This window comes from Rhinolophus hipposideros (assembly GCF_964194185.1).
Source record: "Rhinolophus hipposideros genome assembly, chromosome: 11".
NCBI classification, from domain to species: Eukaryota; Metazoa; Chordata; class Mammalia; order Chiroptera; family Rhinolophidae; genus Rhinolophus; species Rhinolophus hipposideros.
The window spans coordinates 47,553,037-47,577,374 of record NC_138057.1 but is presented as its reverse complement, the minus strand read 5'-3'; the positions used below and the strand labels follow the sequence as shown (position 1 = coordinate 47,577,374).

The 24,338-nt window shown below is 38.9% G+C and overlaps 1 protein-coding gene across 1 annotated transcript in view; it reads left to right on the top strand.

Annotated features, from left to right (window-relative positions):
• Positions 1 to 415: 415 nt before the first annotated feature.
• Positions 416 to 24,338, top strand: part of SLC28A3 (solute carrier family 28 member 3) — a gene marked incomplete at its 5' end in the record, with an annotated part of 55,873 nt that continues 31,950 nt past the window's right edge. The window contains one exon of the mRNA XM_081066445.1: positions 416 to 493. Coding sequence (XP_080922571.1) covers positions 416 to 493 — 78 coding nt within the window. The remainder of the gene's footprint in view (positions 494 to 24,338) is intronic.

Sequence of the window (24,338 nt, the reverse complement as noted above, 5' to 3'; positions counted from 1 at the left end):
CCAGGCATGTATCCAGCATATATATACAGCGGTCATTTGGTTGCAGCCAGGTCTACATTCCCTGCCATCCCCACCGCTCCTACTCCCCAGCACCCCTCACTTATAGCTGTAAAGAAACTTTTTTTCTGTTTTGTGCAATACAAGAGCTTTCTCCCCAGCGTGAAACTGGGCTGGCTGGAGCAATGGGGAGGATTAACGCAGTGGGTGGATCTGCAGTGGAAGGCTCCACCCCACCCACCTCTTCTGCCCCACCCCAACCAGGAGGTTATTCTTGAAATTTCCAAACTGAAGCGGTGCCCAGTTTCTTACAACAGCAGGTGGCATTCTGACATCAGCAGAGGCCGTGCTTGTTTTCACAGGGACAGTGAACCTCCAGACCAGACATCGGAAGGGAATTCGGAGCCCAGCCAATTCCATGAGCAGCAAAGAGCTCATGGAACTGGGGTGCGTGACCACCAGCAGAGCAGAGGGCTACAGAAACGCTGGCTTCCAGGTGAGCACAAGTTTCATCTTGTTTAAGACCAAAGAAATGGAAATAATACTCTTTCTTTGCCTCTTTGGCACGTTCTTTAACTAAAGCACTGAGATTATTGGAATCCAATAAGATTTTTAACGGCAGTCTTTAAACCCATTGTTTTTCCTTCTTGGGTTCTTCTTGGGTTGACAAACCTGAAAAGTCTCTTTTAACCGAACCTGTTTTGATCCCTGACTTGCCCTGTCACTTAGAAACAAGACTATCTTCTCTTGCTTTTGTCTCACTGGCTTGAGATAGGGATACGCTATTGACCTGCAGACTAGGAAAGGGAGAAAAAAGAGGGGGAATTTCAGAGATAGTCACACCTCAGGGTTTCTGTCCCTTAAACCTGGTCCCAGAGCCCCTGTCAGATGGTGGTCTGGATGCCTGCACCAGTGCGGCTAGGTTATGCAAACCAGTCTCATGTCCCCAACCAAAACTCACTGAGTGATTAATGCTGCTTGGCCCAGGGCTGGGTGACGCAGAGTTCAAGGAGTCCCGTCACTGGGAAACACCAGGCTGTGCTGATTGGGTCTGGGCTGGGGATTTTTCGGGGCTGTTCCTATATGTGCTTCCTTTCCTGAGCTGACATCAACATGGGAGCCCACATGAGCAGATGCCAGCAACAACTTGGACTTCAGGGTGGCTAAACAGGCAAAACCAACTTTTAGGCACTAGCACAGAAAGGAAGAAGGAAGGTAAATGGGCTCTGATATAAGTCCTGACTTTTCCACCCACAGTTATTGTAACTTCCTTGAGCCTCAGGTCAGTTGTCTGCACAATGGTCACAATGTTGCTCATCCCGTAGATTATCATTGTAGGGGGAGGAGAAGAACTTTCCCTCTATCCTCTTAGCGTTAGTGCCTGAGGTCTGTGAATTAAACTGACAAATGATAGATTAACAACGGAAAAGGCATACATTAATTTCATTAATATTTTAATTTTACTTGCTCTAGGCTTTATAGAAAAGAAGTGAAAAATCCAAAGAAGCAGTAAGAGTCAGGGGCTTATATACCATTTTAGCAAAGAACAATTAATTGTGAAGAAGTGACTGGACAAAGGAACAGGAGTCGGGCTTTTAGGGCCAATAAATTGTGGGCAAGTGACTGGGAACTATATGGGGTAACTAACAGAAGATAAATTTTGTTTATGCAGTCTGACCACGGTGTCATCTCCATTTCCAATGATAAAGGTTGTTTACCTCTTTCTGGTATAGGAGAGGGGGACACCTGCACAAAGGAAATGTATGCCCTGTTTGGGGGGCAGATAGAGGAAAAGCAGAGCACTCTTTTCCGTGTCTGCTTTCTCTCAACTGCCTTCAACTCTAAAAAATTCTTACGCCAAAGTGGCATATTTTGGGATAGCATATCCTGCTCCCTTTTACAAAGGTTAAGTAAGAAAAAAGCATAAAAGAGAGGGCCTATTACAAGCCAAGATAATAAAAGGGATGGAATGGGATATAGAGTCAAAGTGAATATGGCAGAAAGACAAACGTGTCAGCAGAGGAGAAAGGTCCATGTCACCAGCAATTGGCTGTTCAGTCAGTGAGGAAGACACACAGCTACCAACCAAAGCCCTGTTTTCTATCCTTTACTCTGTTCTATCAAAACAGAACCTGTCAGGCCTCTCCGGGTACCACGTAGGGCATCTCAAACCCAGCAGAGCACCACACTAACACCCATCAGCAGTGACCAGGTTATTGCTTCTAATGCTTGCTTTTCAACAAGAATTTCCAGAGGCATGTATTTACTCAGCAAAACCATTAACTGCCCTCTAGATATGGCCACCACCAGGAAGAGATCCCAAGTCAAAAAGGAATATCACACTATTCTTGCCTCCAAGGAACAAGGCAGGCAGAAACACATAAGCACTTATAATATAATGTAACATAAAGCAAACAAAAATTGCTGGAGGTTGGCACCCAGTACATTGTAAATAAATGTAGGTGGAGGTGAGCTGACTGTAAGTCTGTGACAGCATCACAGAGGGAGCAAGACCATCAGTGAGGGCTTAAAAGGTAGGCAGGGATTTCCTGGTTGAACAGGGAGAGGTGTCAGAAGAGCATTGCACGCAAAAAGAACCAACTGTGCCTAGGCCCAGGGGCCTGAAAGAGCCTGTGTGCAGGGAATGGAGCAGATGTGGAGGCATGGAGATGTTGGGGAGTAGGGAAAGGGGCAGGTCAGCTCCAGATCAGGTGGCCCCGATGTGTGCTAAGGCAATTGATAAGAATTTACAGTCAAATTATTACTTTGTTAAAGAGTACTAGCCCTGTTGAAGGTGGACAGAAATGGAAAGAGATTTGTGTGCGGTTGGGACACCAGTTAGGAGATTAGTATAACAATCCGAACTAGGTTAGAGGCAGTGGAAACCCATGCTGGGTGGAAGTACACGACTGATAAAGAGACCCTTCCACAGTGGAATTGACAGGAGTCAGGATGACGGAGTAAGAGCTGCTGGCTCTGGAGATTTCAGTTTTCTCGTCTGTAGGGAAAGATAATACCCTATGTCAAGGTTGTTGAGAGAAATAAAGGTACTAATAATTTAAGTTTTTTAAATTCATGCTACATATGTTTAAAAAAAAAAAGAAAAAAAAACAGTTCTGTCTTTGTCCATTCAGGCTGTATAATAAAATATCACAGACTGAGTGGCTTATGAACAGAAATTTGTTTCTCACAGTTCTGAGTCCAAGATTAAGGTACCAGCAGATTCCAGGTCTGGTAAAGACCCACTTCCTCAAAGACAGCCATCTTCTCATTGTGTCTTCAGAAGGACAGAATGGGCAAAGGAGCTTTTCTGAGGCCTCTTTATAAGGGCACTAATTCCATTCATGAGGGCTCTGCCCTCATGACATAATCATGTCCCCAAGTGTCCACCTCCTAATACCATCACATTAGGCATTAGATTTTCAACATGAATTTGTGGGGGACAGAAATATTCAGATCATAACAAGTGCCTAGAATACAGAGTGAACATCATAATCGTAGCTGTTGGTAGGTTAAGGAGAGTGACATCAACCTTTCTAGCTTGAGATGTCAACCTGTATGTAAATGATTGCCTTTGTTTAGATAGGAAATCCAGGAATAGGACTGGCGCAAGGACGAGAGTGAGGTCATTTGGAGTCCTGTTGGTTGAAATTCAGGCGATTCTGAACATCTAGATAAAGATGGGTATGAAGCAGGAAGCGTGTGCATCAATCTGGGGGCCATGTGCACAGAGATGGGCCACAGCTGTGGAAAGCTGGGAAGCACCAATGTTGAAGGAGCGGGGACATTAGAGAAGGCAGAGGATGAAGCAGAGAGGCCACAGGGAGGGGAAGAAGAGAAGAACCAGGAGAGGGAAGGCTCAGGGAAAGCCGAAGGAAAGGAGAGCTACAGGGTCAGGAGCAAAGACTCCGCCATGAAGCAGAGGATCCCATAGAATGAGATAAATTCATCTGAATTACCAACTAAGAGTTACTGGTGACTCTGGGGGGCAGGGGGAGGGGCCGGAGTTTGTGTGTGAACAGGAGTTAAGAGACTGGAGAAAATGAGGGCAGAACGGATATTCCCGGTGGCTGAGAGGACAGGGTGGAAGAGAGACAGGCTCAGAGGAGGCATAAATGGGATTGTAGCAGAAGATGTTTTATTTTTAAAAATGTTTTTCATTGTGAAATATAACATACAATAAAACACACAAAACCAAATATACAACTTATTATGAAGTGCCACCCGGGTTAAGAAACAGAATATTGCCGTCCCTCAGCCAGGAAGCTCCAATCCTGCACATTCTGTCACAGCTGCCTCCCTTCTCCTATGCCAACTTTATGGTGATTACTTCCCTGCTTTCTTTACACCTTAAGTTCTAATTATGAAGCCCCAAGCATTACCTTTGCCTGTATTCAAACTTTATATAAGTAGAGACATAGAAGAAACAATTATTTGTTTATTGTAAAATGTTTATATGGAATTGGCAAGATGAATCATTTTATAACTGGCTTCTTTGCTTCAGTTCATCTTTATATTTCGAAGATTCAGCTGTGGTGTTATATGTAACTGGGGTTCATCCAGTTTCACTGGTATACAGTATTCTCCATAAATATTACACAATTTATCTATTATTACTGTTAGTGGACATTTGTGTTAAGTTTGGAGCTTTTGGGAGCTTTTACAAACAACAAAGCTATGAATATTCTTGTACATGTCTCCTGGTACACATGTCATGAGTTTATTCTGGAGTTCTACCTAAGGAGTAGAATTGCTAGGTAACTGAGGATGCTTATGTATTTTCAACTTTAGTAATAAGGCAAAATGGGTTTCCTAAGTGGTTTTACCAATTTACACTGCCATCCACAGAGCGCGAGTTCCTATTACTCCATAGACTCACCAATATTCATCTGGCTTTTTAATTGCAGGGATTCTGGTAGGATTAGAGTATATCACTGAGGTTTAATTTTCATTTTCGTATGTTATTGGCCAGTAAATGCCTCCTTTATCAAATACTTGTTCAACTCTCTTGCCCGCTTTCTTTATTCGATTTTGTCTCTTTCTTATTGATTTAAAACTGTTCTTTAAATGTTCCAAATACAAATCCTTTCTCAGTTATATGGTTTACAAATGTCTTCTACCACTCTAAAGCTGTCTTTCATTCTTTAATATTTTAATGGACAAAGTTAATTACACTGTGTCTCATTTATCAGGTTTTTCTGTTTTATATACCCTGTTTAAGAAGTCTTTTCCTAACCTGTAAAATCATGAAGATACCCTCCCATATTTTTCAAAAGTTTGTCCTTGTCTTCTGTATTGAGGCGTCTAGTCCCCTGAAATTGATTTTTATGCATACTGTAAATGGGAATCAATTTTTCTGTTTTTCTACCTAGACATCCAATCATTTCAGCATCACCTTTTCTTTAACTCTTTCGCTGCAATAATTGATTTCAAGATTTTTTCAAAATGTGTCAGAAATCCACAAGAAACAAAAAGTTGATATTTTGACTATTTTATGTATTTAATGATAACAATTTGAGCTGCTTTGTACACATATAAATGACATTATTTTATGTATAAAAATGTGCTATTGTCCTTCATTCTTGAAAAACACAAAAATATAGATCTGCTTTCCTAAACTTCCTTTTTGGAAAACTGGTAGGATTTTTTTATATTTTACTTTTGAGTGATAATCCTCAAAACAAGGAACAACACACATTGCTGGAATTTCCAGGACACATAGCACAATAATACGTGGTTTGTTTTCATTTGCAAATACCTTTCCCCTTTTCTGCACACTGGGAGGGCAGAATGCTGCACACTCAACAGTAAGGCTGCTTTTTCTTTTCCTCAAATTGCCTGGGAAAATGGCGCTCTGTCAGCCTAACTTCTTTTAGTGCAGACATCCTGCAGCCCTTCTTATTTCCATCTTTTCTTGAAAATCCATCCAATAAGCCCTCTACAACCTTTTCCCTGAATGTCCACTGGCTCAATTTATTGTTAGGATTTTGAATGTTGGAACATATATAGCCATTTACTAGAGACACTTCAATGAGAAAATGCCATATGGTTTGATACCACGTATTAGACTTCCTATCAAAAGGATAAGTGGCACAGAATTGATCAAAACAATCAATTCCACCCATGAATGAATTGTACAGAATTTGAATATTTGATTTCCCTACAGTTCTCATTCCCTTTTTTGATCTTACATGCACTTCCCTGTCACCACCATTCCCAACAGTGGAAATCATGTTAACTCTCCCTGTATCTTGCCAAGTGCAAGCAGGCATTGTTCATCGTGATTTTCCCGCATCACCAGGAGGTCACCACGTTTCAGCTTGCAAATCCTCATATCTGAAGGTAGTCCTCTCCTATTGGCACTCACTGTACCACATGCTCCAATTTTTTTCAATCTTAGGCTCTCAAAAAGTTCTACCCTTGAATAAAAATTGTCTGTACAAACTACATCTCCCTTTCCTTCAAATCCATTCAGCAAGTTGGACACCACCCTTGCTCCCAACCAAATTTTACTATCTTGAGATCAATCTTTGCCTGTATATACATCAAACCACAGCAGAAATCCTGTTTGTGAATCACCGAGTGACCAAATCTTTATGCCCCACTTTGTATTCGGTGTACTGGGAAGATATTGCTTGGAAAAATAGACACCCCTTGAATTTCAACACGGATTCATCCACACACAATTCCTTATTGCTATTATAGGTGGAAATATATGTATCCTTCACTAAATCTATTGTGGGCTTGATTTTTGCAAGCCAATCAGTCTTTGAAGATTCATCATCATTACTGGAAAAATGAAGGAAGGTTCTAATTAGTTAATATTCATCCCTTCTCAAAACAGTGTTAAAACCAGGAGTTTGAGTCAACCAATAGGTATCCTGAAAGTATGACTCTAATGTTGGCCTGCATACCAACCCATCCCAATTTCAACAGCTACAAAGGCCTTAGGTGTTTCCTGTTCTTGCGCATTGATGACAGCACTCACGGACTTCTGGTGCTGGATTCAAGTGCCCGAGAATATACTCAAACTCCATAGTAGAGGGAAAAGTTTTTTTGAGCTCATGGGGTAAATTAGAACACCGCAGTCAGCGGATGGAAATATTTATTCGGATATATCCAACTGTTGCAGCAAAAGGGTTAAAAACCATCTTTTCCCCACTTGAAAAACACCACTTGACACATTTGTCAAGTATCCATATCTAGGATAAGTCTTTTTAGAATATGACAACTGAACATTTTTTCCAAACTCAATGGAGCGGTAAGAATTCAAAGAAGAGGGAGATATGAAAGTTGACAGCAAGAGGAGTCAGATAAAGCTCAGAATTTCTAAGGGTGAAAATTCAGGCAAGTTTTTGGAAGAACACTTTTACTGAAAGGTGTCCTTTAGAATCCCAATTCGAGTTTCCTCATGCACATGAGGAAGTCAGTTGGATGGAACCCACTTAGGAAAGTCTTGAGACAGGACTAGAGGAGAAATGTGCGCCCATCCTGCACACACACCCAGTAAGGCTGACCTACTCTCCAGGATTGCCTGGTGAGCCAGCCAAGTATGGAGAGTTTGTTAAATGGAGATCAAAATTTGAGAGGTCATATAAGGACTGAAACATTGGCATGGACTTCTAACCCAGATACTTTGAATATATAAGTAAAAGTCCTGAGATTATGTAATTAAGTAATTATGCAAAGTAAAGAGGAAGAGTATTACTTCTCCAACACACTAGTAAGGGAGGTCAACAAGAATCAAGTTCAGGTTATTAAGTAGGTTTCCACAAAGCTAAGGACAAGCGTGGCTGGAGCTATCTAGATGCTTTTCATTTTCCCACAAGTGAATGAAAACACAGAAAACACATGACAATACAGTAATTTGCTTTTTTGAAGGAGGTTTAAAAAAATTGGGTTCTCCAATTGAAAAATGGGCAGAGGACCTGAAGAGACATTTCTCCAAAGAGGACTTACAAATGGCAAATAGACATATGAAAAAATGCTCAACATCACTAATCATCAGAGAAATGCAAATAAAAACCACAATGAGATATCACCTCACCCCAGTCAGAATGGCTATCATCAACAAGACAAATAGCAACAAGTGTTGGAGAGGCTGTGGAGAAAAAGGAACTCTCATACACTGTTGGTGGGAATGCAGACTGGTGCAGCTGCTATGGAAGGCAGTGTGGAGGTTCCTCAAGAAATTACGAATAGAATTACCATATGACCCAGCAATCGTTCTCCTGGGTATATACCCAAAAAATTTGAAAGCATTTTTCTATAGAGACACATGTACTCCAATGTTCATTGCAGCTTTGTTTACGGTGGCCAAGACATGGAAACAACCAAAATGTCCTTCGATAGACGAATGGATAAAGAAGTTGTGGTATATATACACAATGGAATACTATTCGGCGTTAAGGAAAGATGATATAGGAACATTTGTGACAACATGGATGGATCTTGAAAGTATAATGCTAAGCAAAATAAGTCAGACAGAAAAAGCAGAGAACCCTATGATTTCACTGATATGTGGTATATAAACCAAAAACAAGACAAACAAATGAGAAACAAAAACTCATAGACACAGACAATAGTTTAGTGGTTACCAGAGGGTAAAGGGGGTGGGGGGAGGGAGATGAGGGTAAGGGGGATCAAATATATGGTGATGGAAGGAGAACTGACTCTGGGTGGTGAACACACAATGGGATTTATAGTTGATGTAATCAGAATTGTACACCTGAAATTATGTAATTTCATTAACAATTGTCAGCCCAATAAATAAATTTAAATTTTTAAAAAAATTGGGTTCTCTACTCTTTCCTCAAATCTGTATGGTCATACCTATGCTTACTTATATTTAAAGGAAAACAATCTAGTAGACTGTAACCCATGTCACTTCCATAGTATCTCAGAGGGGATGGATTTAAGGATATTTTTTCCTCATTCAAGCATTCCTGAAATGATTCCCTTAAAACAACAACAACAACAACAAAAATGGACTACTTACTCATGTTGTCATTTCAACATGTGATCAATGTAAAGTTTTGGAGATACTTTATATTCTTTGTTTCACTCTCTAAAATGTGTTTCTTACATTACAGTATGTAGCTATTTTAATGCTAAATTTTTATCAGAAATACTTGATCCATATTTAGATTTCATAAAATGTATATTTGAAAAAGTAGATTCATACCCAAGTTTCAAACATACTTAAATGTTTTCCATAAATGAATCTCTCATGTTCATTTTTTAAATTGAAATTGGTTAAAACTTAAATAAAATTAACATTCAGGTTCTAAGTTGCACTAGTAACATTTCAAGTGCTTAGTAGACACATATATTGATGACACAAGTAAGTTACATATTTTTTTGGTTTGGGAGGATACAAAAAATCTGATTATCCCTGTCCTTTAAGAACCTGACCACTAAATTATGTCACAAAATTAAAAGTAAAGTTACAATCTTAGATTTGCCTGGTTTTAGTAATTCATCTTTTTTTTTCCACCTTGGTCTTTTTAAATTTTTTTCTGGACCTTTATTGGGAAGTTTGTGATCACTAAATCTGTCTCTTTACTTGTTATAGGTTTGAAATTTTTCTATTCTTCTTGAGTCAGTTTAGGTAATTTGTGTGTTTCTAGGAATTTGCCCACTTCATGTAAGTTATTTCATTTGTTGGCATACAGTTGTTCATAGTAGTCTCTTCATGTCCTTTGTATTTCTGTAAAGTTGGTGATAATGGCCTGTAACCAACACATCTCCCCATCTTTGCTGAGGGCTCTGTGTGCATGCTGGGAGCTTGCCTTCCGTGCTCAGGCAGGCACCTTATGGACCTGGATACAACTTTATGTTCACCTGCACTTCCTGCTTCTGCTGAGTCTCGAGATCTGCCTGAGATGAGAACTTTGGTCCTTCTCAGGTCTTTCCCAGGCATGAACACAATGCTGGGCATGTGCCTGGGCATCTAGATTCCCAGGAATGGCAGGGCTTTTCAAAGCCCCTTATAGGTAAATCATTCCCAGCTTTTTATTTAAATTATTGCTTAGTTTGTTGTTTTCTCCAATTATCACCACCTCAGGCAGATGCCTATATTAACAATTGCACCCAGGGAAATAATGGTGGGTGAGCTCTGAATTAGATCAAATAAAGACAAGTCTTGTGAGATTTTTCTAAAGGAACTGCATGACAGGTCAAATAATGTCAGTTATCTGGGAACTGGACTTTGGGAGAGCTCCAACCCTGTTCTGCCCACTCCATAGGCTGTTAGGCTGCCAGTTTTCACTATGATTGTAGAGTTGTTTTTCAAGGCTTTCATGAGTCCAGGAAGAGTGGAATAGGACTAGAGAATTAAGACACCAGAAAGAAAAAAACACTCTCTGGATAGCTGTAAGTTTTTTGATTAATTTCCAGAGTTCTTAAAAAGTGATTTCCAATGTTCTTATTGTTTTTATGAAGAAGGGGAGTGTTGGAGGTTCTTTTTTCTTTTTTTTTTTTCAAATTTGTATTTATTTATTTATTTTTAAGGAGGGCCCTGCCCACAGTGGCCCATGCGGGGATTGAACCGCAACCTTGGTGTTATTAGCACTGCTGTCTAACCAACTGAACTAAACAGCCACCCCAACAACCTTAGATTTAAATAGCCAAGAAAGACATGTCACAAGGGAATGTGTATATGATCAGGTGATAAATAGTATGGGCCACATCTCTGGTTTCAGGGATGAGTAGAGCAAGGATTAAGGTTCTGAGACTTAACAGCCATCACTGTTGCCTTTTACTAAAACTGGGGGAAGAATTCAAACGTCTAATGGTCACAGGAAAAGGAAAGAAGGAAAGGGAGATTAACTGACATTTTTTTCTATTACGAATGTCCCAAGAGAGATGCCTTCTTGATTCCAATAGGCTTCTTTTGAGGCTCTGTATGTTGATAGCATGGAGTATGGCCTGGCTTGTCATCCATCTCTGGTCCTACAGGGATTGCCATGCAAATGTCATGTCAGTAATGATTGGAAGTCCCTGATCAGCCATGGGAACACCTGTTTCAGTTGGCTCACAAGGCAGCATGTCCTGCAGTCATGTCCCCAACCTTCAGAGGGTAGGCTGCAGAAGTTTTTAGAAAAATGTTCTTACCTCAGTTAGGTCAGCACCAAGACGAGTTACCAGGTTCTACCTTTGTTTTTGTCGTTTTTGTTTTTCACTACTGATTATAAAACTCCGGCTCCACAGTCCCTTAATTTAAAACGAGGATGATGGGGCTGCTGACCCATCTCATCCAGACACTGCTGACGCTGATGAGAAGCCGAGCCTTGGATGATGGTGGAACTGTTATTTGTCAAATTGAAAAAAATCAAAAGTGGAAGTATTTGGAAATTTACATAGAACAAATTATTGGGGGCATGAATCTCAAGTCCCTATCGTGTCACAGAAGTTTAGAATTCTGTCTTCAGTTTGCAGATTTAGTCAGACGTAGTGCAGCACGGTATTCACTCTGAGCCAGGACCTGAATTGGGGGTGTCTGATTCCACTCCACACATGGGCTAACATGTTTGACCCAGAAGCCACTCTTAGCCTTGGCATACCTAATTGTCCTTTCTTTTTCCTTTGAAAGGAAGATTTAAAGAATGAAAGAAAAAGATGGTATACGCCTTAGCATACCTAATTGGTCTTTCTTTTTCCTTTGAAAGGAAGATTTAAAGAAAGAAAGAAAAAGATGGTATGTATGTATGTCGTATTTCCCTTGGAAGTAAATAAAGGTAGAGATTTCTCATTAAAACCCTCTGAGTCATGTGGTTAAGGAGCCTCCAGTGGTGTTCAGGAGCTAAGCAGATGATTACTGGAAATGGTTGAGTCAGGAAGCAGAAAAATGTACTTGACGATTTCTAATCTCCGCGTTCTGCAAGTTCAAGGCTCTGTTTGCTTTTGTCCTCCAAGAGCCAAAATTCTTAAAGCATGTCAAAGATTCAACAAAAATTTATTGAGCTCTGACATTATGCCAGGCGTGATGCTAGGAGCTGGGAACAGAGAGCTACTGTTTAGTCAAAATTAATTAACAGTGGCCAACTAGTACAACACAGAGTACAAAGTGCTATTCATCACATAAGGAGATCTCACCTTGATTGGGGGTTGGAGAATATTTCCCAGATATTCCAATTGAACCCTATAGGCTTTTATTCTTTCACTCACATATTTTACAAAAACATATTGAGCATCTACTCTGTACTAGGTGGGAAGACAATACCCACTAGAGCACAAATAATTTCCCAAGCTATCTTGTTAAGAACTCTTTTTTCCATATTACATTATGTGGAGAAGTCAAGTCCCTGAATGGGAAGGTATGAGAGGCATGAGCAGGGAGAAAGTGTGGAAAACAGAGGTACACAGGAATAGAATTCTGATTTACCTCAACATACTTTGCTAATTTCAAAATCCTGGTCCCAAGAATCCAAAACCAATGATAAGTTTAGGTTTAAAACCAAATTTCTATACTCTGTGGACTCAGGAACATTCTAGAATAAACTAACCTGCCAGATTATAAGGGGTTGTAACTAAGGTAATGGTATAAACTCCTCTGTAAAACATGGTAAGAAAGCAACCCATTAATGTGAGGCAAGGCTCTTTGCACCAAGGGAAAGTGTCAGTCATACTCATAGTCCAAGAAGGACCAAGACAGATATATGTGCTCTCCTTCTTGACTATCCAGTTGCCTTACTCTCCTGACCAAAGTTCCAAGCAGCACAATCTATAAAATTGTGCAGTTGTCCACTGATGGGTCCTATTTCCCTGTCAGTGTCCCTCCCTTTCAATTATATCACTTTACATCTTTGCTAGCTTTTAAAGAATTTTTATTTTTTTTAATTCAAGTTACTGCATCCTGAGTTTCTCATCCACCCGAGTCCATCGATTCAGGAACATCTGCTAGGAGGAAGTTGGTTAGAGAGGACTAGATTACCTTGTGCAGCCATGGAGATTTGAAATAAAAAATTGCTTAATTGAGGGCCAGACCATGCAGATAAAGCAGGTGGGGAGCAAAGGTCCAGTTAATGGTATGTTGGATCTAGCAAGGAGGGGAAAATGACAAAGGCAAACAAAGCCAACAAAATGTTAGGCTTCCTGTTGACCCACATGTCCACTTCCTCATTCCCCTACAGAGGTCTTTAGGTAAGAGGAGCGAAGAAAGAAGCATGGGAGAAAGAATTTAGAAAGCACAAGTAGGAGTAAGAGGTAGTCTGTAATGCTCCAAGCATCGACTACTGTATTTGGCCTTGACTTTGGCTGCAAATAACAAGGAAGTTAAGGAAGAAGTAGGAAAGGGAGGACAAGTGTAAGCTTCTGAAAAAAGCCAGATGGAGGGAAAGGAGGTTAAGGGTTGGTGACAGCCAGGCACAGATGCTGAGGCTAAAAGCCATATACTGAATGAATCATTATGAGGACAGCAAAAGTTTGATCCCTTCAGAATACTGGAGATTTGCCTACTAAAAACAAATCAGAGAAGGAAATGATATGAAGAACACTCTTAGTTTTGATTGATAAATTCAAAGGGATTATACCCTTTTGTTTTTTATTCTTTTCCTCAACTGCAGGAAGAAGTTAGTATGATCATTTCTAGTTCCCCCATGACTAAATGGGTTGTTGCATTGCTGAGATTTCAGACACAGCCAAATTTATCCCAATTAACCTGGAGAAGCAGTATCTTGTACTCTTTAATAGTTCTTATTATGACTATAATTAGATAATCAATTGTATAATTTATTGTTGACAGCTTTCTTCTAAACTCTCTAAGAACTGGAATCATACATATAATGCCCAGAAACCAGCCCATAGTAGGTGTACAGTAAATATTTGTTAGATGAGTGAATGAGAATTCCTGGGACAGAGCCCCAAGGAACTGTATGTAGCATTAACAGTTGAATGAAAAGACTGATACAGTACAGGAAAGGTAGAAGGAGAAGTCTGGGAAGTAACTAGCAAAATATGATATCATAGAAGTCAGGAAAAAGAGTATTTTAGGGAAGAAGTGGTCCACTGATAAAATGAGAACTGGATTTAAGGAAATGGAAACCATTTGATGACTTTAGCAAAGGTGATTTCCATAGTATGGTAGGAATGGAAGCCATATTGGAATGGATGGAAGAGTGAATATAAGGGTGAAAATGGAACCAGTCCATTTTGGCTGTTATAACAAAATATTACAGATTCAATAACTTATAAACAATAGAAATTTATTTCACACAGTTCATGAAATCTTGGAAGTCCAAGATCAAGGTGTCAGCATGGTTGCATTCTCATGAAGGACCTTTTCCTAATTCATAGCCAGTGCCTTCTCACTGTGTCCTCACATGGTAGAAGGAGCTAAGGGTCTCTGTAGGGTTTCTTTTATAAGGTACTAATCTTTTTCATGAGTGTTCCACCCTCATGACTTAAGCAACTCCCAAAGACCCAACCATCTAATATCATCATCTTTCGGGGTTAGAATTTCAACATAATGAGTTTTGGAGAGACACAAACATTCAGACAGCAAGTAAGTGCGGATAGAAGATCGGTTTTTAATGGAAGGAAAAAGGATGCTTATCTGTGAATTCTTGGCTTCAGGGCAATAAAAAATTAATAAAGATGTAAACATTAGAGAATCAAGGGAAGGAGAGGTTGAAGAATGTAGTGTGTGGGAAAGCATGGAGCACTGTTCCTGTACCTGGCCCAGAATAAGGAGTCCAGGCATTGCCATATTATCAATCTTGGCATTAGCTTCTCTATGGGTGTTGTGACACTTCTCTGGGCTTCTCCCTCTCAAACATATAGAAGTTCTTATGGGAATATCTTTCTCTATTCAAACAAATCAAACTACGTCAAAGAAAGTCAAGGAACAATAACAGGAAATTAGAACCAGGCTTAAAGGATCACACATTATGAAATACAAATTATCAACACAAATATCAAAAGCTATGATAAGAGTGGAGACAACCCTGTTGGAGTAGGTTGTTGATGTTTTGGAATGTACAATTCTACTTTTATATGACTTTTAGCTAGCTCCAGGCTCTAAAAATTGCATGTAAAAAATAATAATATAAAAAAATAATAATAATAAAAATAAAAAAAATAAATAAAGAAAAGAAAAGAAAAAAATAATAATATTACTAATAAAGAAATACACATACGTGAATTGGGCGAAATTTAAGTCCACTACAGGTGATGACTGGGTTAGGGTGGTGATGAGCAGACCACTCTATTATAAAGGTTCACTACTCTCTTTCTAATCAGAAAGTAATCCGTGGGGTGATACTTCAAGGCTTTGTGAATATCCAGTTCCCCAATGCAATTCACCCAACGGTTTTAGCATCCATTGATGATTCTTTTCTGAATCAATTATTATTTTTCAAGCTGCACAACAGTGATATTTACTTCTTCAATATTCCTTACCTCCTGTTCTCCTGAAAAGATTTTCCTTTTTTCATCTTGCTCTTTCTTTTTGAGTATCATTATGGACTAACATTCTCTTTCTTTTGTTCAATATTTTTAAACCAATTATTAACATTATTTGTTTCTCCCAACATTTAATTATGAAAATTTTCAAACACACAGAAAAGTTGAAAAAAATTACATAGTAAGCACCTATATACCCGCCACCTACATTCTACAATTAATATTTTACTACACTTACTTTCTCATATATTTATTTATCTGTGCTACCCTCTATCCACTCATCAATCCTTCTATCTTTGACACAAGTTACAGACATTATTCATGTTTTTGATTTTGGGGTGTTCAATTTGTCCCATATTTGGCCAGCAATCTCAAAATGCTTTTGGACAAGGATTGAATTTATTTATTAGCTATAACCACACTAGACAATAGATAAAGTAAACATTTATATTATATAAAATTGAGACCATGGCTTATATTAATGCTTTTAATCAGGTTCCTGCTTCCAGAGCCAAGAAGCTGACACAATCAGAAGTGGGGCCAAGCATTGGCCTTGAGGGCAGCAGTATCTTACAGCCTTGATGGAGTGGTGCCACCAAGTGGACATTTCATGCAGCAATCACTACTGTCCAGCCTACACAAGCTTATCCAGTCTGGCACCAGAATTAGACTGGAAGTTAATTTGCATTTCATCTTCTAAATATAACCTGGGACTCTGATGAATTCTGATGGAAAAAACAACCACTTTTAGAAAAATCATATGACATCAGCCTCAGAGACAATTAAGCGGAATGATTAAACATCCCTCATTTGCTGTTTATTTCAAGAATCTATAGGAACATGATGCTAAGGCCTTTATCCCTGGGTATTATTTGATTTCCCCCACTAGCAGATTTATGGGCAGATCCAGAAGTAAAACCAAGCTATCCAATTACAAATAATAAAAAAGATCCACGGTCTCCCAAACGCATTCATTTATAGTTGCTTCATCACTAAGAGATATATTTGGGTGGGGGAAGGGCGGGAAGACTTCCAAAGAAACCTGAAGTGGAAAGGGACACATTCCATTTCACAGACCAAGAGGAAGTAGAATTCCTAGTTTGAAATGAACATGAAAGAGGCAAAAGCACCCTCACTACATGCAATTAATGGATACAAGTAGTAAAAAGAATTCATATCTGTTGCAAATATCTCAATATAAATTATGTCCATACCACTGTAATTATGGTCGCTATAAGAACTTCTCACTGGACCTTGTTGGTTTTTTCTTGTTTCTTAATGTGTTAATAAACATGCTATACACTATCCTATCACACATTTATTTTCAATAGAAATGGTTTCCTTTTAATCCTATACACTTAATTTTATGTATTTTAAAACATCCGAAAAGAGCTCTAGAGTCTCCACAACCTGTCCTGCTTTAGGACATTTCCCAGAAGTTGCATACAGCTTCAACTACACGGAAGAACTTAACTATAACCACAGGGAGACTGGGAAATGTACCTTCATTCTGGGAAAGCCTAGGCGCTGCTAAAATTCAGAGTCCTACTTTTAAAGGAAATGGGGAAGAATAGGTACTAGAGACAACTAGCAGTCTTGGCCACAATATGTTTCCTATTCAGGTTATCGAGTTCAATAGATGCTAATTATATTCAGATTATTCACGGTTATTTTGATCTTCCTTATCCTTACCTTTACCGACTTGGTCTGTCATAGACTAAAAGGCTCTCTCAAACTCTTCCCATATGTGTTTCTCCCGGTTTCCTTTATGTTAATCTATACCATCTGTACATAGATAACTATGCTTCTCAGAGTGTGAGACTGTACCCTAACCATTGCTTCTTTTTTGGACACATTAATTGCTTTTTTGTCTCATATTCAGTCTTGGTGGATTAAGATCTTGAGCACCACTTTTTTTCCCCTTCTTTGAGTCATTTTCAGTATATGGTTGTGTTTTGCTTGTTCTCTGACTCTATCAAATCCACTGATTGATTTGCTAGATGTGTTCTTAGCTCCTCTTATCATATTTTATGTTGTGCTTTTTAAAAATCTTTTCACTGTATGGTTTGCGTGTTCTTTATTTTTTATTGATTTCTTCTGAAGACTTGTATTTTTTTGTTTTAATGGTTCCTTTTATAACAAGTTTAAGACTACAAATAATACAGAATTACTTTGTTTTACACCTTCCATAATTTCTTTCCTTCTCTTTCACAACTTGATTTTAACTGAATATATATCTTTTAGTGTTTACCCTTTTATCTTAGACACAGCTATTTATAATCTCTTTTTGCTCCCGGAAATTAACATATGAGGAAAGTGGTCTACATATCCTACCTTCTATGTTTTCTTTTCCTTTCCTTCAAGTAGTATTCTGATAGTCTTTTCTACATTATCAGGGGTATAATGTTTAAAATTGGGTCTGGAATCTGAATCCCTGTAGATGTTTTAGATTTTAATGCATTAATAGATTCAAAACATATTATTACTCCTTTTGCCATAGTTTTTCCATCTATCCTTTGATTGGCTAAAGTTCTTTTTCTAGTAGTTTCTTTAAGAAAGTTCACGGAAACCATAGTCTATGAGTACTTGCATACTTAAATTTATTATTTCTTGTTAATCTTTATTAAATGTATTGGAGTGACATTGGTTAGTAAAATTATATAGGTTTCAAATGTACACTTCTATAATACTTTATCTATATATTCCATTGTGTGTTCAGCACCCAGAGTCAGTTCTCCTTCTATCACCATATATTTGGTGATAATATGGTCACCAAATATCTCTCTTTTCTCTCTTCTACCACTCTCTCTCCCCACTTGCCCTCTGGTAACCACTAAGCTGTTGTCTGTGTCTATGATATTTTGTCTTGCTCATTTGTTGCTTTCAGTTTTATATGCCACACTATGAGCGAAGTCATATGGTTCTTGACTTTCTCTGTCTGACTTATTTTACTTATTCCATCCATGTTGTCACAAATAGCAATATTTCATCTTTTTCTTATGGCTGAGTAATATTCCATTGTATATATGTATTACATCTTCTTTATCCAATTATCTATCGAAGGACCTTTGTTTTTTTCCATGTCTTGGCCACGGTGAATAATGCTGCAATGAACATAGGGGTACATATATCTTTACAGATAAATGTTTTCAGATTTTTTTGGGTAGATACCCAGAAAAGGGATTGCAGGGTCACATAGTAATTCTAGTTTTAATTTTTTGAGGACCTTCCATACTGTTTTTCATAGTGGCTATACCAATAAACATTGCCCCCAGCAGTGTATTTTTCTCCACAGCCTCTCTAACATTTGTTATTAATTGTCTTATTGATAATAGCTATTCTAACAGGTGTAAGGTGGTATCTCATTGTGGTTTTGATTTGCATCTCCCTAATAGTGAAGTTGAGCATTTTTTCATACATCTGCTGGCCATTTGTATGTCTTCCTGGGAGAAGTTTCTGTTCATGTCCTCTGCCCATTTTTTAAATTGGATTGTTTGTCTTTTTGTTGTTGAGTTGTATGAGTTCCTTATATATTTTGGATATTAGCCTTTTATCGCAGGCGTTGTTTACAAATATCTTCTCCCTTTCGGTTTGTTGTCTCTTTGTTTTGTTGATGGTTTCTTTTGCTGTGCAGAAGCCTTCTAATTTAATATAGTCCCATTTATTTATTTTTGCTTTTAGTTCCCTTGCATTTAAGGTCAAATTCATAAAATCCTCTCTGAACCCAAAGTTCATAAGCTTAGTACCTATTCTTTCTTCTATGCAATTTATTGTTTCAGGGGTTATGTTTAGGATTTTGATCCATTTTGAGTTCATTTTGATATATGATGACAGATAGCACTCTAGTTTCATTCTTTTGCACGTGGCTCTCCAATTTTCCCAGCACCATTTATTGAACAGACTTTCTTTTCTCCATTATGTTTTTGGCTCTTTTATCAAAAATTATATGTACACACTTACATATATGGGTTTATTTCTGTGTTCTCAGTTCTATTCCATTGGTCTGTGTGTCTGTTTTACTACCAATACCATGCTGTTTTATTATTGCTTTGTAGTATAAATTGAAGTCAGGGATTGTGACACCCTCCAGCCTTGTTCTTTTTTCTTAGGATTCCTTTGGCTATTCAGGGTCTTTTGTGATTCCATAAAATCTGATGATATTTTGTTCTATTTCCTTATAAATGCCATTGGGATTTTAATAGGGATTGCATTAAATCTGTATATTGATTTGGGTACTATGGCCATTTTTACTATGTTGATTCTTCCCATCCATGAACGTGGAAAGTCTTTCCATTTCTTTATGTCTTCTTAATATTCTTTTAATAATGTCTTATTGTTTTCCATGTATAGGTCCTTCACATCCTTTGTTAAGCTTATTCCTAGGTATCTTATTCTTTTAGTTGCAATTACAAAAGGTATTTTTTTTTATTTCTCTTTCTGAAATGTCATTGTTAGTATATGGATTTTCGTATATTGATTTTGTATCCTGCAACTTTCTGTATTTGTTTATTGTTTCTAATAATTTTTTTTGGTGGAATCTTTAGAGTTTTCTGTATAAAGAATCATGTCATCTGCAAAAAGTAATAATTTAACAATTTGGATGCCGTTTATTTCTTTCTCTTGCCTGATTACTCTGGCTAGGACTTCAATACTATGTTGAATAACAGTGGCAAGAGGAGCTATCCCTTTCTTGTTCCTGATCTTAGAAAAAAAGGTTTCAGTTTTTCACCATTGAGTACGGCACCAGCTGAGGGTTTGTCATATATGGTCTTTATTATATTCAGGTACTTTCTTTCTATACCCATTTTATTAAGTGTTTAAATTTATTTTTTTTTAACCTGATGTTAGTAAACCTTGCATTTTCCTCCTTCAGGGACAGAACTCTGCCTCTTTCCCCTTTTCCTTCCATTCCTATACTTTAGGGTTTCCATTTGCCCTGGCTCACAAAGATCACAATGGGATCACAATTCAAAGCTCCCTTCAGAGCATGAAGAAGTGCCAGAGAAGAGTGCCAATGAGCCCCAGGCTTACCATGTGGTTCCTCCCACAGCACCACTGCTCCTTACCTAGGCTGCAAACCCTCACAGGCTGGCAAGAAAAACAGGAACATCTCAGGAAGGGACAGCCTAGCCAGTGCCCATTAACTCACATTAAGGATTATATAAACCCAGGACTTGAGCCAGAAGGTTTCATGAGCCAAGAGGGTCAGGAGCAATAGGGAAAGGTCAAAGGCATCTGGAATACTGCCTTTGAAAATGCAATCCTTCAAGGCTAAGCCCATACAATTCAGAGGAAAACATTATAGAGAAAGGGCCTTAAAATATTTGACATTTATGGATTTTGAAAATAAATAAATAAGCAAATAAATAAATAAACAAATAAATAAATCGGGGGTAGAATGATCTCAAACAATTTGAAGAGATCAGATCACAAAACAGATGTTAACTTTTACGAGGGAAATTTTATTAATAGAGAACAATGTGACTATAAACACCCCAGAGCAAACAAGCAAGTAGCAACTAAACCATAAACCTTACATAAAAGTCAATAAACTGTTACTATGTGTGGCACTGGAACAACCACACAGTCCCAGGAGGCAGGTAATGAATGCTATACCCCAATATAACATTCCCTTATAACAAGGTATGGGGCCTCATAATTAAGGCCAGATTTGAACCCAGGTATGACCATGGAACCCAAGCTTTTTATCACAATGCAGCACCAATTAATACAGATAACTTATCAATATTCCAGAAAGCAGCCATCCCAAGGTTTATGTTGAGCTTCTTCCTACAATCTCTTTAGATTGCATCTGGCGATTTTTAAGTTACTATTTGAAGCAATTGCTCTAGTCTAGTCTTACTCTATGTTCAGAGAAATGGATATAGAAAGGTTCTTTTTTGAAGAAGCTCAAAAAAGCAACAGAAATTACAGATGTATTTCTGACACCTTCCTTTGGACACCTAAGGTGTAGAATATTAGAACATCAGATAACCTTTCTGGAGAAGTAGAGAAAGCAGTCCTGTACCATTTGGTCTGTACTCAGTTGTAGAGACACTGTTTCAGCTACTGCTATAATCAGCTCAACAGGCCGTAGGAATATCTTTTCCATTCATTCAAAAACAGTTATTAAACACTTGTATGTTTGGCCACATGGTATTCAGCAGAGAAGAATGGACAAAATATCAGGTTTCTTGGTGAAATATATAAATTTACACAGTCCCAAATTCAACTGACATCATATTCCCAATTTTGTCACAGGTATTGGGAGTTTGACATCCCTGGCAACATTTAAGGCATCACTCCTTCTCAGAGTGCACTACACTGCCTGATTCTAGGAAGATTGCTTTAAAGGTATACAGAGATGTGGAATTGATAATAGATACATAGATAGATGATAGATAGATAGATAGATAGATAGATAGATAGATAGATAGATAGATAGATAAAATAAGCAATTTTGGCCACCAATCTAAATCTTTTATAAAACCTTCTGGCCAAGGTATATAATCAAACACCTCATAGAACTCACTGTGAAGTGTCAAGCCCTAAAACCATTTAAGATCTTCATAGCAACTCCTCAGAGTTGTGTCCACATCACATTTGCCTGCTGGGCTATTCCCATCGTTCACAAACCTACAGGATCTATGTCCCACCAAAGGTCAGGATGAAGGTCTCCTTGGCGTGAAGGTTTCCATTCTTGCCCCAGCCTCCAGCCCAGCTGTGCCCCCTCAGCAAAGCCAGTCATACAGTCAGGGCAACATCAGGACAGAGCCCTTTCTATAGAGAAGATGGAAGGAAGGCTCTCCTGTCACAGTGACGTTGAGTCTGCAGCAGAGAACTCCCAGCCACAAAAACTGAGAAATGGAAGTCACGTTGTGAAATCAGGGCCACAGTGGGAGGGAGAGACCAAGTGAGTGCAGCAGACACAGTTGGGAGAAAATTATCAAAGTAATCACGAGACATGGCATGTCCACAAATGCAAGAGTGCCCACTCATGTTACTGAAATAGAGTCTACTTAAAATCAGTCTGTAGGGTGGGGCTTGAAAAATTCTGGCTTGAGAAATGACCTCCAGAGCCTAAACATAGTTTAAAAGTGGCCACAAGCATTTCTGGAATCTTCCACAACCTCTATCATTTCTACTCTTGTCTTTTATGTCTAGAATTCAAATCAAGCTTTCTTCATCGAAAGGGAATTTAATCTGAAGGGTACTACCATGTCTTTAGATTTTTCCCAAGGCCAAAGGTCTTGGCCCAAGGGCCGAACTCTACAGGCATGATATGGCCAGAGGTTGGGCAGTCTAGGTTCAGATCCCATCTCAGCTATTTCTGGTTGTGTAACCCAAGTCAGGTGATTTACTTGTTTTTGCCTTAGTTTTCTACTCTGTAAAAAGGGGGATCACAGCACCCATTTCACAGGCTTCTTAGAATCAAATACAAAACTTTTAAAGTATGTCAGTATGTCAGTCCAGGTGCAAATAAAAGCAGAAACCAAAAGTAACAAGGGAGAAGTTTGTTTCCTGCAGATAAAAGTCAGGAAGTAGGTAGTACAGAGCTGGAATGGAAACACTGCTCAAGGTTTTCGAACACTCAAGTCCCTCTCACCCCAGCTCACCTCTCTCATATCACTAGGTTGGGCCCTGTGTTCATGGCCCAGGTGGAACCATCCACACACCTGGCAGCAGGACAAAGGAAAGGATCAAAGAGAGACAAAGAGTACCTGCCAGCCATCTCTCATGGAACCTCCCTGAACCACCCCACTCAGGGCAACATTTCCATTTACATTTCATTGGCCAGAATCTAGTTAAATGGGAATTTAGGAAACGTAGCCTGTATTTTAGGTGGCCATGTGTTCAGATAAAATTCTATAGAAGAGGACACCACAAATTGATGGGAAGAAATGATTTCAGTAATTTTCTATGTTCTGGAAGTTATAATATGGTTTAGAAACTGAATGAAAAGAAATTAACAAAAGGCCTCTGTCCACCTGTAACAGTCACTGTGGAGCTGCAGTTGCTTGAGCAGCATGCAGAGTTCAAGATCAAAGAGACAGGTAGGACAAAAACGCCACGCACAATGTACCCCTGGCTCACGAATCTGCCCTTCAGAGGGGGTTCTATCTGTGATCATCACCCTTAGCATGCCCAGCAACGAATGCTAACCTGAGGAATACAACTTGGCGTGCTGTAAACTAGAGGTGCTCATACACAGCACCCACTCATTCAGTGGAGTGACAGGCTTGCACTTAGAACACAGTCATGGTGGCCAGAGTCCAGTGGAATACTAAGGTATCTAGCAATCTGAATTGCTAAACAGATAGAGGGGCAAACAAACCAAAAAAAAAAAAAAAATGGGCTAAGAAGTAATTATGAGCCACCTGTTACAGCCCCGAGACTCCACTTTGAAAAAAAGTGGAGAAGCATGTGTCTCAACGGTCATTTTTCAGCACCAATCAACACCCACAACACCACCATTATTTCTGTTTAAAATCCTCAAATGAGAGGCATTGTTCTTCCCGAAGATGTTAAAAAACCAGGTGTGCCCTCTCCTGGGAATAAAACGATCCCATTACATGTTACAAAATCGATTCAGAGGTGCCTTTGTCGCCCTTTGTCGTCATTCATGCCCACTCTACATTCTCCCCCCACCTCGCCCACCACTGGCAGCCCTCCCCACCTTCCCACACACACCCCTGCCTCTTTCATTGCCTTTAAAAAGCCAGGCTCCATCCTTGTGTTTCACAAGGAAGTCTCAGAATCTGCCACCAGGTGGCAGGAATAATCAGCATCGAGAAGCTGCAGCTCCTCATGGCACCAGAGAATGTCAGGACATAGGAGATCATAAGAACACAAACTAAAACTGTGTTGTATGGTCTAACTACTATGCTGTACACCTGAAACTAATACGAAATAATATTGAATATCCACTGTAATTGAAA